General features: G+C 37.8%; 1 protein-coding gene across 1 annotated transcript in view; it reads left to right on the forward strand.

Moving 5' to 3' along the window:
- HECW2 (HECT, C2 and WW domain containing E3 ubiquitin protein ligase 2) overlaps nucleotides 1-18265 on the forward strand; it is a 215578-nt gene that overhangs the window by 75067 nt on the left and 122246 nt on the right. Inside the window, exons 3-6 of the mRNA XM_028123706.2 lie at nucleotides 2851-2945; nucleotides 8196-8271; nucleotides 12924-13093; nucleotides 15471-15613. Of these exons, the coding sequence (XP_027979507.1) occupies nucleotides 2851-2945; nucleotides 8196-8271; nucleotides 12924-13093; nucleotides 15471-15613 (484 nt within the window). The remainder of the gene's footprint in view (nucleotides 1-2850; nucleotides 2946-8195; nucleotides 8272-12923; nucleotides 13094-15470; nucleotides 15614-18265) is intronic.

Here is an 18265-nt window from a genome sequence, read left to right on the forward strand (position 1 = left end):
ACAGGGCTGGCTGGCCCCACGGGGGGGTGGGGGGGGTGGGCTCCTCCCTTATCTGGTGTCCCATCATCATTCACATGTTCACCTTTACCTATGTGTGTATCTGTTTCTCAGAAGTAGCTCTTTGTTTTCCTCTTGCGGTTAGTGGTTACAAATGGTAGCTAGAGTAGAAGCGTGAAGGCCAACTCCCCTTTTCTATCCCTCTTGTGTATTCTTCTAGGTTACTTCTTCCCACAACTAAGATGTTCAAGCACATCGATCAGAATGCTGCTCTCTTTCTCCTCTCTCTCACTCAGAGGGGATGTTGATTAGTTACACCATTTTTTAAAATCTTGAGTGACATCATAAAGCACTAACTAATATTTGAAGAGGAATGCTCCCACTCAGCATGGAACATTGCTGTCGTTTTAAGGAGCAGAACTGGTATTCTGCTGAAGGAGTGGGCTCGTGTCAATCCAGGTGCAAATAACTAGAGATTTTTGTTATAGCAAGGAATAAATAATGCCCAGAATGGGTTCACAAGCAAAGCTGGCCAGGCTATCAATATCCTACGAACAAAAATCAACTTTTTTTTTTTTTTTTGGTCTCATAATCTGTTACCTAGGCGACTCTTTAAACCTTACAAAAGGGGAGATAGCATCCTAACTTGAGAGGGAGTTAGGGGAAGATGTCTTATAAAAATGCACTTCTCTTTATGGAAAAATGAGCCGCTCACTCACTTAGCATTGATTTGATCTATGTGGTGCTGCTGCAGGCAGAGTCACAGACTGCTGCTGGTTGCTAGCATTTCGAGTGTGATACCCATGAGCTCATGCCTGCAGAATTCAATGCTCAGGCATGTCGCTGAGCTTGTTCTGCTTTGGCAGGCTTTGTGCATGGTGTTTAGCTTTGTTCCTATAGAATACATGCTATTGGTCTTGGAAGAAAGCAAGTGGGAGAGGAAGGTTCGCTCTGATCTGTACAGCTGTTATTGTTTCAGTGATAACCAAAAGCTTGTGTTCACGTTTGGGAAAGTCATTTGCAGAGGTGTTTCCAGACAAGTGACGTAAAGCTAGAATTCCTGTGTAGGTCATCTTGCTGTTCCTCAAACCCATCATGTTCGCTCATGCTTTCCTTTTGCCACTCCTCACTCTCTTGGCTCCATTTTTCTCATCTGTAAAGTTTGAGTCCAGGCCAATTTGTTCCATGAGGCCTTTCTGACTCCACTGTGTCCTCACCAATCTTCTCCATGGTCTCTACACTCTGCTACCTCATTGCTCTTTCTTTTTAGTGCTTGTCTTTTGTATTTTGTCCTGCCTGTAATTGTCATCCTAACAGCTACACTATAAAACACCTGCTAGACCAGAACCCTTTCTTTGATTCCCTTGCACTCTCTGGCATGTATTGTGATGGGTACATGGTAAAAATCATTTGCTTGATGATGCTAAATACACTGTGAATCACTGCACTGTGATTATCATACATAATGGAAACACTCAATATTTTACCCCATGATAGAGTTAATTTTTTGAGCTTTAGTATTTTGTCATTGATAGGAAAATATAATATGATATTGTATTCCTGTATATAGTATTTTTAATCCTATATAAATTTCTAAAAGAGAATTTTTCTTCAATCATTATATCTTTCTCTTAAAATAGTCAAACCAAATACTTTGTAGGAGGCCATTTGGTGCAGTCAGGAGCGTCAGTAGACTATTAACTTCCTTGGGGAAGTACATCTAGTGGCCCCACTTTAATAACCAGGTGGCTCAGTTGAGAGAGGAGCTCCACTCCTGCAGGCTGGGACTCTTCCCTGCAGCCTGCCCATCAGCATCATTGCCTATGTTACACACACCTTGGGAAAAGGGCATCTTGCAGTGACACTGCAGTGACTCAGATATTCTGTATACAGAGAAATTCTGGTGGCTGTGGGTTCTATCTTTGACACATTTTGGCTTCATGGTCTTTGAAATTGTTATTACTTTCCAAAATCAGTAATTGGCATTTGAGTTGCTTTTTTATCAAGCTCAGATTATATATACATGCACACACATGCATACACACACACACACACACACACCCCTACCTGTGGGGAGAGAGATATATTTCCACAATCTATCTATCATCTATCTATCTATCTATCTATCTATCTATCTATCTATCTATCTATCTATCTTCTATCTCTCTAACCATATCTATATATCTATACGCCAGAGGTTCCTAAATTTGATCCCTGCCCAGTAGCTCTACTGAAGCCACTTGGAAAATTAAAATACAAATTCCCTATCCTGGCAGAGTCTACTACAGTATTCTTTTTTACTTTGTTAGACTGCTTTTTTTGCTTATTTCCATTGACAACAGCAGTCTGTCTATGTTGTAGAGGTTAGGAGTGAAGGCTTCGGAATTGGACGGATTGGGTTTAAGTCCTGGCTCTGTCATTTCCTGTTTGCTCGACCTTCTGAAAGCCTCAGCACTTCTTCTGTAACATGGGGACAGGGATCTCTGCCTCCCAAGGTTGAGGTGAGGATTAAATAACAACATGAGCAGAGACAAGCACGGGGTCTAGCATGTGATGGACTACCTTGACAAAAGGTGGCCAGTTCAATTCTTGCCCTACACTATACATATTTTGGTGTGTTGTTTTTGTGCATTATTTTTCTCATGTATTCAAGATGTTCTTAGAAAATGTCAGAGGACCATATAAAATCAGACAGGAGTTGGTATCCTTTGTTTCTCTGATTGGAAAAGAAGGGGTCATTCAAAGAGTCCTGAGTAGGATTTTCTGAGAGGTGATGTGGCAGATTTCTTCAGCCAATTCCTAAATGACTTGTCTCAGTGTTTCAATTCTTGTTTTTCTCCAATTGATGTGCAGCGGAGATAAAAATCTGTTTTAAGTACTACCACGGCGTTAGTGGAGCCCTTCGTGCCACGACCCCTTGCATCACCGTGAAGAACCCGGCTGTGATGGTGAGTGCCCCTCATTGTCGGCTTCCTCGGGAGGTCCCCAGGGCCCTGGTTTCTATTTTGGCCTGTGCAGCTCTGGCGGGGTGATGGGGAACATTGAAGAAGGAAACACATAACAGCACGGGCACCTGTTTTAGGAAAGGAAATAACTTATAGGCTGGCTTACCTGGATCCATAACACAAATCAGTGGACAAATCTGATTTGATTTATAACAACTCTGTAAATAGGCACCTCTTCAGAGAATCCATTCAGGAAGCAAATTAGTGAGTACCTCATCAAACTTAGTCTTAAACTTAGTTTAAATTTAATCTAGGTGACTGGTTGGGAGGAGATGGTGGCATTGCATCTTACGTGAGTCTAATTTACATGAGCTCAGTGAGTAAAAGGGAAAAATAACAATTTAAATCATGTGTGACTCTACCTGCCAGTCAACTTAACAAGCTTTCACCCCAAAGAGTATGAGATGGGAATCACATGTGTGCTGTTCCCTCAGGAGGTCTGAGCACCAGATCCCTTCATGCTGAGTTGGGCTCTAGTGCCTAAAGATACCACACATTTTTGGTATAACATGGCCGCTCAATGTGGCCAGGTCTTCAAGTGAAGAAAGAGATACCTAATTTAGTTTGGGGGGAAACTGGTTGTGTTGGACTTTTGAAGGAAAGTATGTCTGTTTTCAACATGGTACTTTCCAAAGGATTACTTTTCACAATTTTGTGATTTTTCACTCCATTGACTAACTTTAGAATCTAACAGCTTTGCAATATGTACTCCATTTACATGAGTGGTTGGGTTCAGATGGTTTGGAGATTCTTAGAGTCTAAGATATGTAAAGCATTGCAGTTACTATAAGCCATTAATAAAAATCAGGCCATGAAATTATAGAAGAAAAATATCGACTCCCACAATATAGAATCTTTATAACTGTGTGTGTGTGTGTGTGTGTGTGTGTGTGTGTGTGTTGTGTGTATGTATGCATTTATAGATGCATGCATTTTTAGAAATAGGCAACTGGCCATGTTGACTCGCTGAAATTCAGAAAGTAATCTCTGCAGGTGGCATTTTGAAATTGTCCAGACCCACCAATGTGGTATTCATAAAGTCTTTCCTTTTCATTTATTCATTCAAACAAATATTCATTGGGTACCTGCTAAGTACCTGGCATTGCATCCACCACCAAGGATGACATAAGCCAAAACCTGGTCCTTGCTCTCACATCTGGTGGGGACAAGAGACATGAATTAAATTATTTGAGTGATAATTACTATGAGGTGGAGTAAAATGGGACTATGACAGCATATACTAGGTCTTAGAAGGCTTCCTTGAAGAAGGTGTGTTTGCAGGACAATCTGAAGGATGAGTAGGAGTTACTTAGGTGAAGAGGGGGAGGGAAAAGCATTTCAGATAGTAGGAATAGTATGTGTAACATCTTCAGTGTCTAAATATTCTTCTCATATTTGAATTACATTTGAGTTCCTATGTAGTAAACATCATTTAGAAGTTAAAAAAATAATCGACATTTACTACACAAGATTTTGAAGGAGAATAACAATTTTTGAGTACAAAATCTGCCACGACACAAACTAAGCACTGGAATATGCTTTAATTAATAGTCTAAAAAGAAAAACCCTGGAAAAGTGAGGTTTTTTTTAAATAATAAAACCTTTGAAAAAATAACTTTGTATGAAATTAGACAGTAGCTTCCAAACATGATTTTCTGGATTCAGATTTTCTTAGACTTGAGCAATTTCAGTGATAAGATACCATCGAAGACAGCAGGACTTTACAGCTTGGTGAACATTGATCTCATTCCATTGATTTTGCATTGAGATTACTCTGTCAAAGCCTGTGGATAGTTTGGAGATAATTAATTTGCTTCAGACAGGTTTTAGAGAACCTTAAAAGCTTCCCAGATACAGCTCTGGCCATCAGAACAGAATATTTTGGTTCAAAGGATGACCAATGAAATTGGTGGTCAATAGATATCTGACCCAGCTGAGACGGTTGGGTCTCTATCCAAAATTGGAAGGCTGTGCCACATGGACACCTCATGATGCTGTGTTTCTATCATAGCACGATGGCCACCTCGTTATAAGACATGCGTCTAGTTAGTGTGACCGGTTGACAACATTGACATTTACAAAGCCCTTTAGTTTAATTATTCCATGACCATATGTGAAGAACAGCCCTGGAAGAAGTAATGGAGCTACTCTGTAGGGAAGGAAATGAGCTGCCATCCTCATCTTATGGTCTCTCTCTCATATGTCCTTTTGCAATGAATCAGGGATTAAAAAAAGTTGTGTCTTTTCTATCATTTGCACTTTGACGTCATTGTCATTCACCAGAGTACACAGTGATTTGTGTCTCAGGCACTTGGAACAGGAAATCCTCTGGCTTTGGGGACATAAAAAGGCTAGCATCACTAACTACCACGTATTATTCCAACACTTGATTGTCAGTGTTGCTTCTGGGTTTTCCTGGAATGAATCTATGGAGTGAGTTTATTTAAAAACCTCTCTCTAAACATTGAGAGCAGATGTGTTCCTTATCACTGATGTCCCTATATCTAGCGACAGTGTTTGGTCTTTCCTGACTTTATTGTCATGAGTGATAAAATTGAATTCTTTGAGTATTATTTCAGATGAGCATTTGACATAGTTGTAGTAAAGGACACAATCTGTGATTTCGGGGAGAATTGTTTCACATTAGCCTTTTGTAAGACAGTAGTTTATATTTTTAAAATGAGGGTTCGAAGGCATTTTCTTGTGTTTCTATAGTAGCTTATAACATTTTAAATAAGTTTAAGTGAAGACAGACCGTGAACCTTTTCCATCTCATTTAACTCACTTAGCATCACTGTGGCCTAGCAGGAAGAGACATGATTTTGGAGGGAACACATCTCACTGGGCAGTGTGGTCCATTTGAGGGGGGGCTACAGTTTATCAGATGTCTGGCTGTACCCAGGACTTGGAGGGGCAGGTTGCTAAGTGTCTGTCTCAGTAGCATCCTGTACTACCTCACTCTGTTCATCACTCTATAGCCCCGGGGTGTGTGCAGTGAAAGCAGGATGACACAGGGACAGCCATCAATTATCTGGTCAGTTTGCTGCTGTCTCTGTTCCAGGTAAGCTGGGGATGATGAGTCAGAGGGGAACAACACAATATAATAAACCATGCATACTTGTTGAGAGCCAACCCAGAATTATCAAGTAGTAGTTTTATGGATGAAATAAAATGAGGATACATGGTTGGTACCCAAGTATATTGCAGATGACATTTGAAAACATCAGGAATCAGTTAAGTGCCATACAAAATAGTTTTGATTAAGGTACAGGAAGTAGAGAAGGAAGCAGAAATTTATATTTCAAAATTTGAATGGAATTTATTTTAAAATTGCTCAACTTTGCTTGGATTAGTGAGAGTTTTATCTCTTAGCAGTATATGATTTTTTTAAAATTGAAGTATAATTAGCAGTGTTATTATTAGTTTCAGGTTTTAGAGAACCTTAAAAGCTTCCCAGATACAGCTCTGGCCATCAGAACAGAATATTTTGGTTCAAAGGATGACCAATGAAATTGGTGGTCAATAGATTTCTGACCCAGCTGAGACGATTGGGTCTCTATCCAAAATTGGAAGGCTGTGACATGGACACCTCATGATGCTGTGTTTCTATCATAGCACGGTGGCCACCTCGTTATAAGACATGCGTCTAGTTAGTGTGACCGGTTGACAACATTGACATTTACAAAGCCCTTTAGTTTAATTAATTTAGTTTAATTAATTATATTAATTTAGTTAATTATTCCATGACCATATGTGAAGAACAGCCCTGGAAGAAGTAATGGAGCTACTCTGTAGGGAAGGAAGTTTCCTCTGGTAACTACCAGTTTGTTCTCTGTATTTAAGAGTCTGGTTTTTTGTTTATCTTTTTGTTTTTGTTGTTTGTTCATTTGTTTTGTTTCTTAAATTCCATATATGAATAAAATCATGCGATGTTTATCTTTCTCTAACTTATTTCACTTAGCATTATATTCTCTAGCTCTATCTCTATTGTTGCAAATGGCAAGATTTCATTCTTTTTATGGTTGAGTAATATTCTATTGTGTATATGCACCACATCTCCTTTATCCATTCATCTCTCAGTGGACACTTGGGCTGCTTCCATATCTTGGCTATTGTAAATGCTGCAATAAACATAGGGGTGCATGTATATTTTCAAATTAGTGTTTTTGTTTTCCCTGGGTAAATACCCAGTAGTATAATTACTGGATCATATGGTAATTCTGTTTTTAATTTTTTGAGGAACCTACATACTGTTTTCCACAGTGGTTGCACCAGTTTCCATTTGGTGGTGTGTGATTTTTAAAGGAGTAAGGGAGTGCTGAAAAGATTAGATGCAAGGGTTTGATCTAAAGTTTAGAATTAAAATGTGGTTTCTATTTCCTAACTATTCAAAATACATTCTGCCTTCACTTCTGTCTCTTCTAGTATCGTGGACTTTTTTAGAGAAACAGGAAACTCTTTTTTTTCTAGTATATTACAGATTGAGCACTAACTGTACATAAATTGAGAGAAAGCCTAGATCTGCTATGTGGTCCATAAATGACTGGTTTCAAGTGAGATATAATTTACTTGAAAGTTTTTAGGAAAACTTTTACAATACAGTAACCAGTACAACAGCATTGCAAACTCCGTCATTGCTACTTATCATACCACGTGCCATGTACCTGCAGCAAAATAAAATAGGAGTCTACAAGGGCAATGGAACATCCACATGGTCACTCAAATATTTGGCAAGAGAGGACAATTCTGCATGTATGTGGATGAGCTTGATATAAATCACCTGTTTAGTTTATTCTGTTTTTCCTAATAAATCTAAAGGAATTTGGTGTTTGGTTTTTAACTTAAAGGATTATTTTAATACAGTAATAGCAATATAAGTGCATTTACTACATCTCAACTATATTCTTGTCAAAGAAATAAAAGGCCATGAAGTATGTTGATTCATATCCCAGGGAATTTAGAAGTTTGTATTGGTTTCATTTGGGGTAAAGATTAAATTGAGGTATGACTCTCTCATCTCTGAGAATATAAGTTTTTGTCTCGATTCCAAGATTTATAGCATATGAAAAGGCATACACTACAATGCATGTTTGACACAAAAATCATTATATTTGCAAATATATGTGGCTTCTTGAGAAAGTTGAGTACCATCATACTCCTGTGAAACTTCCAATACGTGCTTTTCCTCTGCAGATGGGGGCAGAAGGCATGGAAGGAGGTGCTTCTGGAAATCAGCATTCTCGGAAACTAGTTAGCTTTACATTGTCAGGTAAGGATGTCTTTAAACATGATGTCCAGTTTGAAAATATATAATTTCAAAGGCATGAATGGTCATTTTTGTCTATAGATTCTCATGTATTATATATGAAGTAGTTATTTATATTTTTTGGTAATATTTCTGGAAATTCGAGTATATTTATTTCCATTAGATTATTAATATAAACTTGGGGATTATTTCTTCCACCAGTTTTCCTAATGATAAAAAGACTGCAACTATGTATAGTTACTTTAAAAGAACACTGTAATGTAATGTGTGCTCACCCCACTGTAGAACTTTTTCTTGAAAACCTTGAAACACCTTGTTTCTTGAAAACAAGGTGTGCTTAGCTCATCTGGAGAAAGGAAAAAGTTGGAGACTAAGAAAAATAAGCCAAGGGATGCTCCTATTTCTGTGGAGAAATACACATAAAAATTGGGAAGCTGATAAGACAATTTTTTGTTTATTTTTTGGTTAGTGAAATACTCTAATTGCTTATATGTTCATGAAAAAAACACTGCTTTTCAGATTTTGAGTTGGAACTCATTTGTGTTTTATAAGTTTAATTTAGTTGAAACCAGCAGTTAAAAAAAAAAGAATAGGAAAAAAAATCAGAATTTTACACTAAAGGGAAATATTTTTTCATAGAACATCAGTTTATACAAACTGAAAACTTTCACGCAAAAAGTACACACACCTATGCATGGGTGTACTGGACTTCAGAGTAAACTAGACTTCATGCGCTGTGATTTGTGCAAGACTGTTGAATCACAGATCTGTACCTCTGAAACAAATAATACATTATATGTTAAAAAGAAAAAGGTAGCAGAAGGGGAAGAATGAAGGGGGGAAATCGGAGGGGGAGACGAACCATGAGAGACGATGGACTCTGGAAAACAAACTGAGGGCTCTAGAGGGGAGGGGGGTGGGGGGATGGGTTAGCCTGGTAATGGGTATTAAGGAGGGCACGTTCTGCGTGGAGCACTGGGTGCTATATGCAAACAATGAATCATGGAACTCTACATCAAAAACTAACGATGTAGTGTATGGTGATTAACATAACATAATAAAAAAATAAAAAAAATTTGAAAGCTACTGATTTAAAAAAATTAATTGGCACTTATGAAGTCAAGGTTTGCACTAAGAAAATCGGTATTTGAAATGGACTTTTAAAATAGAAAACTGTGCTACGATACATACAAAATGCAGTCTAACAGATGTCTGTCACTGTAAGATGTTTTGTTTTCATTTTTCCATGGGTACAGTGCTTCTGAAATTTAAATTAGATTCACTTTTCTTGGCTGCAAAAAGTGTTGTGAATGAAAATTGACATTCTCAAGAGTGAGAGAAAGCCGATCTTGAAAACAGACATTTCCATGATGCATGATCACCACCTATGAGGCACATTAGTTCATTGCTGGCCTTTGCCTTTGGAGTGTCCATTTCTGTTCTAGCATGTTCCTTCTCCCCCGTGTGAGGTTGCTTATTATGAAAGCCTTTTTTGCTTTGATTCTCTGGCGAAATCTCAGAAGTCGTAAACTGGTGGCTTATGCTTCAAATTTAGTCAATACCTCTGTTTTAGTTGGACCCCTCAGGGTTTAAAATGTAACTAGGTTTTTAGAAGGGCACTTAGAAGTACCACGGCCGGTGTTACTAGTCCCCTGCTCCCCATTATCTGTGTGTCCCCTGAAAACATTTATCTGGCTACGCTTTAGACCTTCACAGTCCTGAGCGGCAGGTACAGAAATCCTTCTTTATAGGTAGGGAACAATTAGCCAACCTCCATGGCTCAGAAAATTTAGAGTTTGACCATCCTATGGTTTTCTTAGTTTAGAAGCATTGCCCTAAGCTTTCAAGTGATCAGTATCATTCTAAATATGATCTATATTGACCCGAGGGGATGCTAATTAACTCCCCATAGGAGCATGACCATCTAGAAGCTGAAAATCCCAGGACTTTCCTAAAAAGTAGGAAATAAGCTTTGGGGCACCACCAAATGCTTCTTCTTTAAATATAATTTCCTCTAACATCCCACCTCAATACACATGGTGGCTGGCTACTTTATAACTCTTTTATTTCCTAATGTATTGTCAGATATTTGCAGATGATGTACAGAAGTGGCTAAAAATTATAGAAGATGAGAGCAATTCTATAATGGTAATTCTGAAAAATTAATCCAGTTGTAGCATGTTGACAGTGAATGGTGATTTTTATCCAAGAGCTTTTAAGTTCTGTAGAATGGCTACCTGCAAATGTTCTCCTCTTGATTATCTATGGTAAGTAAGGACACAAATAATTGAATTCTACATCTAAAACAAAAACTGTGTTTTGATGAATATCTTCATCCTCTTCTCCAAATAAGACTTTAAACAAAGATATTTAACGTGTCATACCTTTGTGACTTTGAGTTCTTTTTTGGTCTATGAGGTTATGTGGACACTTATGAGCAATAAAATGTATAAAAGACAAAAGGGAGAAGCAAGAGCAGGAATGAGATGGATAAGGGACCTGAATAATCAGACCACAAATAATTGGTAATTTCTTACATTTGTTAATGAAGATTTATTTGTACAATGTTCCTTGTGGCAAAATTTGGCATGAGGGTTATTTAATAGTGACATCCTTCATCATGGTGGCTTAACCTTCCAATGGGAGGCTTTTTGTTCAAAGGAATGCTTTGCATGAATAATTTACCTCTGTCAGGCTTTGTGGCAGCCATTTCTGTACATGTTGCTCCTCATTTACTGCAAAGAAATCCCTTCTTTAGGAGTAAATTTAATATCTAAAGAATATTATTCTGTCTTTGAGTCTAAGGTGACATCATCAAGAAAGGTAAGAAAATGAATATGCAAATAGTGTTTTTCTCTTGAAGCTATTTTATGCTAACTAAAGCCAAGTGAAAACATGTAGCATTATTAAATTGATAGTCAGAGGCAGATGCTGTATTAATAATGACTCCGTAGCTTGTGAAGTGCTGGGAGTGGGGGCTGTAAGGCTGATGACCTTACAGCGGTTTCCCTGAAGAGCCTGTCTGGTTCCTCACTCATCTTTCCCTTCTGCCAATGGTTTTCAGAGCAAATATCTTACTGTATTTCATGCAATGTCCTTAACATAAAGGCTTCTTGGTTGAATTTTTCAACCTTTGCCGACATAATTAAAACTGCCTCCTCTGCTTCCTGTCAGTTGTCATCGGCCAACACGCTAGGCCACAAGTTCTTGTTGCCTATGGGGGAGCCTCCTCCATGCAGCAGTCCCTAGAGAATATGGTTCTAGGGGCAACCCCAGGCCAATTCTGTCCTACTAAGAAAGACCATGTTTTAAGAATGGGCTTCAGGGGCACCTCGGTGGCTCAGTCGGTGGGGCATCTGACTCTTGATCTCAGCTCAGGTCTTGATCTCAGGGTCGTGCATTCAGGCCCCATGTTGGGCCCAGCGTGGAGCCTACACTAAAAAAAATGAATGGGCCTGAGTGGGGTGACTCAGGTGACCTCCTATAATTTAAAGTCACCATAAATTACTGATCTGGGTAATCCAAAGGTCTCTGAAGCTTCAGAGGCATCTGCAGAATTTCTCCCTGGACCAGGAGTCAGCACCTCCCTAGACTGATCATAATTGCATCATGTTACTTAGAAATAGTCTATGATCTCAGAAGCTTTGAAGATCACTTAGCTCTCAGGCCAATCTTATTCACACTACTATTCTCAGAAAGGTGTTGAGGACCCAGTGGATCTGGGTTTATTGACTGACATGTTTGTATCCCTTAGCCTGACTCCTTTTAAAAGTATCAGTCTCTTCACTTACCAGACTTTAGCCAGAAATTTTAGCAGCTCACCTATTGTGAAATAACAACTGGTGAATCTAAGATGAGTTCTGACACAGTCATCAAATATGTAAGTTCCTAAACAGTAACCTCATAATTACTTAATACAGCAGGTGGCATTCAAATTTTAGAAATATTTCTGGTCTCCTTTTCCCCCTAACATTCATTACATTTGTGGAGTATATATGACATTTTAAATGAGATACAACTGAATATGTGCTCTTGAGTTTTATCCCCAATTAACATAGGTCTGTAATTTCATATATGTATGTAAAAGATTTAATTTTTCTCTCATGAAAGAACATATTAGAATTCTTTTTTAAAAAATAAACTGTTGGGGAGCCTGGGTGGCTCAGTCTTTAAGTGTCTGCCTTCAGCTCAGGTCATGATTCCAGGGTCCTGGGATCAAGCCCCACATCGGGCTCCCTGCTCGGCGGGAAACCTTCTCCCTCTCCCATTCCCCCTGCTTGTGCTCCCTCTCTTGCTGTCTCTGTCAAATAAATAAATAAAATCTTTAAAAAAAATAAAAAATAAACCGTTGCCTAAGAATTTTTCTCAAGATACTATTTGAAATGCTGTTTGCCAGACCATGTGAAGATGCACATGTTAGAATCAAGATGATTCCCAGGCAAAGTCAGTTTAGGTGCGTAAGGTGATGGTAAATGTTTGGCTTCGTTTTTGCAACGTGTCAGGAGACCCCACCCCCCCACCCCCCCCCACTGGAATTAGTCATAAGTCACTTGTCCTCACTTATCTAAGTGATCATACTGTGAATAACTTTGTGATTGTTTTGCTGTTATTTACCCACTCCTCTCTCTTCCCCTCCCTCCCTCCTCTCTTTCAAGATCTTAGAGCAGTTGGGCTAAAGAAAGGGATGTTCTTCAATCCTGACCCTTATCTTAAGATGTCCATTCAGCCAGGGAAGAAGAGCAGTTTCCCCACCTGTGCCCACCATGGGCAGGAGAGAAGGTCTACTATCATCAGTAACACCACTAATCCAATTTGGCACCGAGAGGTAAGATGATCCTCAGGGATCTTCTACTTGACAGGAAGTTGGCCAAGCCTATCTCTGTTCTGTGTATCATTGAGCTGTTTATGAGCATGGCAGGATGGCTGAGGGGTCTCGGGCTTATGTTAGAAAGAGGGTCTGACGAGAATGAGATAGTCCCTTGTAGCCAAGGCCAGGTGTAGGGCAAAGCAAGTGAAGTCCTTACCTCAGATGCATGACTTAAGGGGGCCAAAAGACTCAATTATCAAAATTAATATTTTAATGAAAATTTTTTTAGAAAAATCAAAATCAATGCAAAAAAATTCATGATGAACAAATATTAAAATTTTAAATAAGGACAGGGTCAGTAACCATGCCTTGCTGAGCCATATTAGAGCCTGAGGCAGAAGGAAAAGTCAGTAACACCAATCCTGTTGTTATTTAAAATTTTTTATGTTTTGTACCTGAAACTAATACAACACTGTATGTTAACTAACTGGAATTAAAATAAAAAACTTTAAAAGCCCTCCCAATGTTTTGTTCTAGTATATATTCAGTACGGATTAAGGGAATTTCTCTCCCTATGGGCTTTGGCAAATGTTTTTCTGATTTCTAGATTTTGGTTAATTAGATAAGCCATTCAAGGACTCGTCATCCTGAGCGAAGCCGGATTGTTGATGTGTTGATGATAGATACCTTAAGAGTTCCTCACAGCTACATTATGCTACCTGTCATCTTAGTGCACTGCATCATTAAAGTCAAGTGGACCGAACAGAGACATTGTTTCTCATCTAGTGAACAAAGTATGAGCTCTCCCACCATTTCTCAGAGATCCAAGACATGTTTCACATACTAGCGTTAGAGTGTTTCTGGGTAAATGTTCATTGGCATAGGAGTTATACAATGAATCAGATCATTCCCTAAATGTTTAATGACAACAATATGTTCTAACAGTTTTGTAGAAATATTTCACTGGGGCGGGAGATAATTCAGGGGATCTAAAACCAATTGGAAAAAAAGTATGGCTATTTGAGACTTGCCAGTACAGCAAGATATTTCTCCTGAGAAGTTCTTATGGTTATTTAAATGGATTAAATATTGCATGTATTCTTACGCCTGGTTTAAAAAGCTACTTATGATCTCCAAATAGTAAATAACTCTTAAAGGCATACCACTTAATTTAACACATTTAGAAGCCAAGAAAACATAACATGCATCTCACTATGAGCTCTAGAAGGAACATAGTGGATATAGGAATGATAGTAGCAACAACTTTCTTTTGCTAACATTTTATATTTACAAAGTTCTTAATCATGTTTTCAGTGTATGCCTAATAAGGAGGCATAAGGGATGAGATCATCATCTCTCCATTTTGATGATTAAGAAACTGAAGCTTGAAGGGTTTATGTAACTAGCTGCTCAGAGACACAGGTAGTGCTTAAACTCAGCTCTCTTGTTCCCAGCAAGTGCTTTTTCCATTCAGCAGATTACTAGACTCCATGGCCCTTGGCAGAACTTTAATTGTTATGACTAAATGAACTTAGCGGTGCCTAAGCCTAAGAGTGGCTGACACCGTTAGCATCACTCTGGTTGAGTGGATAATGTCAGGGAAGGGGCAAAATGGTTCAGGTTAGATTCTGGCCCCATCACTTCCTTATCCTGAGATCTCGTCCTTGAAAATATTATTTGTAAAGATAACATGAAGGTAATGTATGTGAAAGCCTTTGTAAATGAATAAAGCTTTTTATATTTATTTTGTATTCTTATTAATAGCCAATCTGATTCTCTCCAATGGCATTCCTAAGCAAAACAACAAAGCTTATGTTAACTTCATATTTTTATTTTTCTGTCCTGTGTGCCTTTTAAATTAAGTACTTTCCATTTAAACATTGTTTCATTCTCATATTTATCAGAGAAACCACAGTATTCTATAGATGTTCCTACTTTAGCCACTAAGTGAAAGAGTATTTTAACCTGTGCTGTCAACTTCAGAATCCCATAGGATGAGGAATGAAAATTGCTCTTAACCAAACACAGTGATAATTCCAAACCATCCTGTAACAGGGTATTAAATTTCAAAGAACTGAGATACAATAAATGTAGTAAGTACTAAAATTGTATTGTGTACAATTTAATATTTGATAGCATCTCCTTAAAGTGTTGAACCAGGAAGGGCTGAATGATTGAATGAGCTTCTTTTGTCCTGCAGATTCTTAACTGATGCCTTGTAATCACTGTGAATGCTAATGATTCTAAATGAATAGAGGATGGACAGTGGCTGCAGATATTTCTAGCAATGTGGACTCTAAGTCATTAGGATTTAAGAGATACCATTTTCTGTAATAATGAAGTGATATTTCATATTTGTCTTCTGAATCAACATGTTATCTGTTTTCGTTTTCAGAAATACTCCTTTTTTGCACTTCTTACTGATGTCTTAGAAATTGAAATTAAAGACAAATTTGCCAAGAGCCGTCCCATCATCAAGCGTTTTCTGGGGAAACTAACCATTCCAGTCCAGAGATTGCTGGAGCGGCAAGCCATTGGGTAATCAGACCCCACTTGTAGGGATCTTGTTGAGATTAGTTTGCACAGAAGCAACTGAAATGAAACTTTGTAGTCCTAGGACTTTTCTTACTGAGAAGAAGTGGTAAGATAATTCTTTTAAAAATGAAAGTGTTTGCATACTCATTAAACTGTGCAGGACAAAAGCAATTTGTTTTCATTATATACCTTTTTTTTTTTGTATCTATCTTTTCCAAGATGTGCCTACCATTAACATTTCTGCGTCAAATGTCATAGCACTCAATTGTTTTTGAGTATATTGAAATCTTTCAGTAAAAGTCTCTCCCTAGAGCAGGATTCTAGTGTCAGGTTGACAGCTCCCTTATCCTAATTAATCCCATCCAGACAACTCGCTATTCCTGAATAACAAAAAACAACCTTGCTTTAGGGCCATTTAAAATAAGACCTTGACTTGTAGGAGGTATTATCATAGAGCTCCTAGACCTATACATTCATTCAGACAACTAAAATTTACTCATTGAGAGAATTTTAAAATGTGATTTGATGTCTGTTTTCTTTCCGTGAGCTTTTTGTAAGTTGTGAATAAACTAGTTAAGAAATCATAACATCCCTTATCATAAATGGTGTATGTATTTTTATGTGGTCATTTCTGGCAAACTCAGTACCGCTGCTGCTCTGAGGTAGCACTGAGGGTACTGTTTTGGTATCTTCTTCATTGTAGGAGAACATTATGAACATATGGAAGTAGTAATAGTAACAGTAGTGGTGGTGTTAGTGATGGTGGTGGTGGTGCCGCCACCTTGTTTTGTGTCTTCTTCACTGTAAGAAAACATGAACAAATGGTAGTGGTGGTCATAGTTGCAGTGGCAACAGAAGTAGTAATAATGGTAGTAGCAATAATAATAAATAAAAGTGAACAAACTAAAAAGACGCTGAGAGCTTATTCTATGTCAGGGCTTTAGTACATTACTCTCATTAACCCATGTAACCTTCTCAGCAGCTCTGGGAGATAAAAAGTTGATTATACCCATTTCCGAGAAGAGGAATCTGAGACTAGCAAGCAAGAGGTGGAGCTGGGACTTGAGTGCAGATCAGTTTGCTCTAGAATCCTGGCTTCTCTACAACACTTTAAGGATGGGCAGCAATGTGTTATTATTCCAGCTAACTAAGGAAGGTTGATCATTCATATTCATTCTGCAACTAATGGACCGTTTTATTTTGGCAAGTCATAACTTACTTGGGCATTCCTCATCGAAAAATACAGTGTTTAGACCAGCTGAACTCGAAGGCCCCTTCAAAATCTGAAACTAAGAGATTGTAATGGATTCTAATTCTCTGACCATCAGAGACAATGGAATTTGTGGTCGAGCCAGCACACATGAAGTAGGAATATTATACTGAAATTCTAGTGCCTGGTTTATCTGATAAAAGCTAGGAAATCACAATTATTGCTTATGGTAGAGATCATTTACATTAGGAAGTTTTTTAAAAGTTATTTTTAGGACTTACAGAAAATGAAAGATTTAAAAGAAAGTAACTATGGTAAATACAGTATATCTATAATTTAATTTATATAATTATCATCATATAATTTACAGAATATATAGGACATGTGATAAAAGTGTGACTTTATGTACACCAGTAAGAATGATCAAGGCAAAATAAAACCTTTTCAGTGTGTGAAACCGTTGTTGACTTGCTGGCTTTTCATTTAGTCTTTTAAACAATTGGACACTTCAAGAACTGCCAGTCATGAACTGGTATGTATTAGAAGAAGCCCAGCATGAATTTGTAAAATATTAGAATTATGAAATGTTTCTGTATAAGTATATTAAAAATATTGTCTGATACAGATACTTGGGGATTTGCTTTATTAAGAATGATACTACATATTGATATATCAACTATTAACACCTAAATATATATTCCTGATCTGATTATTGCTCTCCACCAAGTAATTGATTCATCTTGAAAAGTGCTGGATTTTCATTACTTCTATGTTTGGTAGATTACAGCCCTCTGAAGTAGTTGAGGTTTTATTGAGTGTGGTTTTGTAGGATGAGCTAGAACTTCTTACTAATTACCTATTTTGAGAGCATTTGTTTGAATGTGATATTTTTCAGAGAGTGGCCCACATTTGTCCAAAATACACATCACTTTCCTATGCTTTGTCAATCCCTCTGATTACATTAGAGAGAGAATGCCTCAGGTAGTGAGAGTACTTTGGCATTTATTCTTCATAATCGTGTCTCATAATAATATATAATATATTGTTCACAGTAATATATCACGGCAAGAAGCAGGATGAGTCAGATGAGACTAGGTAAGAACAAGGAGGCACAAAGATGAAAAAGAAAAAAAAAGAAAAAAACAAAAATAAAAGAAAAAATATATATTAAAAAAACAAAATAAATAAAAACAGAAAGGAAGAAAGGAAGGAAGGAAGAAAGAAAGAGAGAGAGAGAGGAAGAAAGGAAGAAAGAAAGAAAGAAAGAAAGAAAGAAAGAAGAAAGGACTCCTCTGACAGGCACTCAACAAAGGATGAACCCTTGACTCAGAATCTCTGAATAGGAGGATTTCCTGTATTTATAGGTTGAATAGTTGAATTGAGTATCTGGCTAGTTTGGTTAATAGCAGCACTCACACCTGTTAAAAGTCTTCTTTCCAAGTAAA

This window comes from Eumetopias jubatus, unplaced genomic scaffold (genome assembly GCF_037043125.1).
Source record: "Eumetopias jubatus isolate StellerSeaLion01/CBP00866 unplaced genomic scaffold, mEumJub1_p1.0 scaffold_3, whole genome shotgun sequence".
Classification (NCBI taxonomy): domain Eukaryota; kingdom Metazoa; phylum Chordata; class Mammalia; order Carnivora; family Otariidae; genus Eumetopias; species Eumetopias jubatus.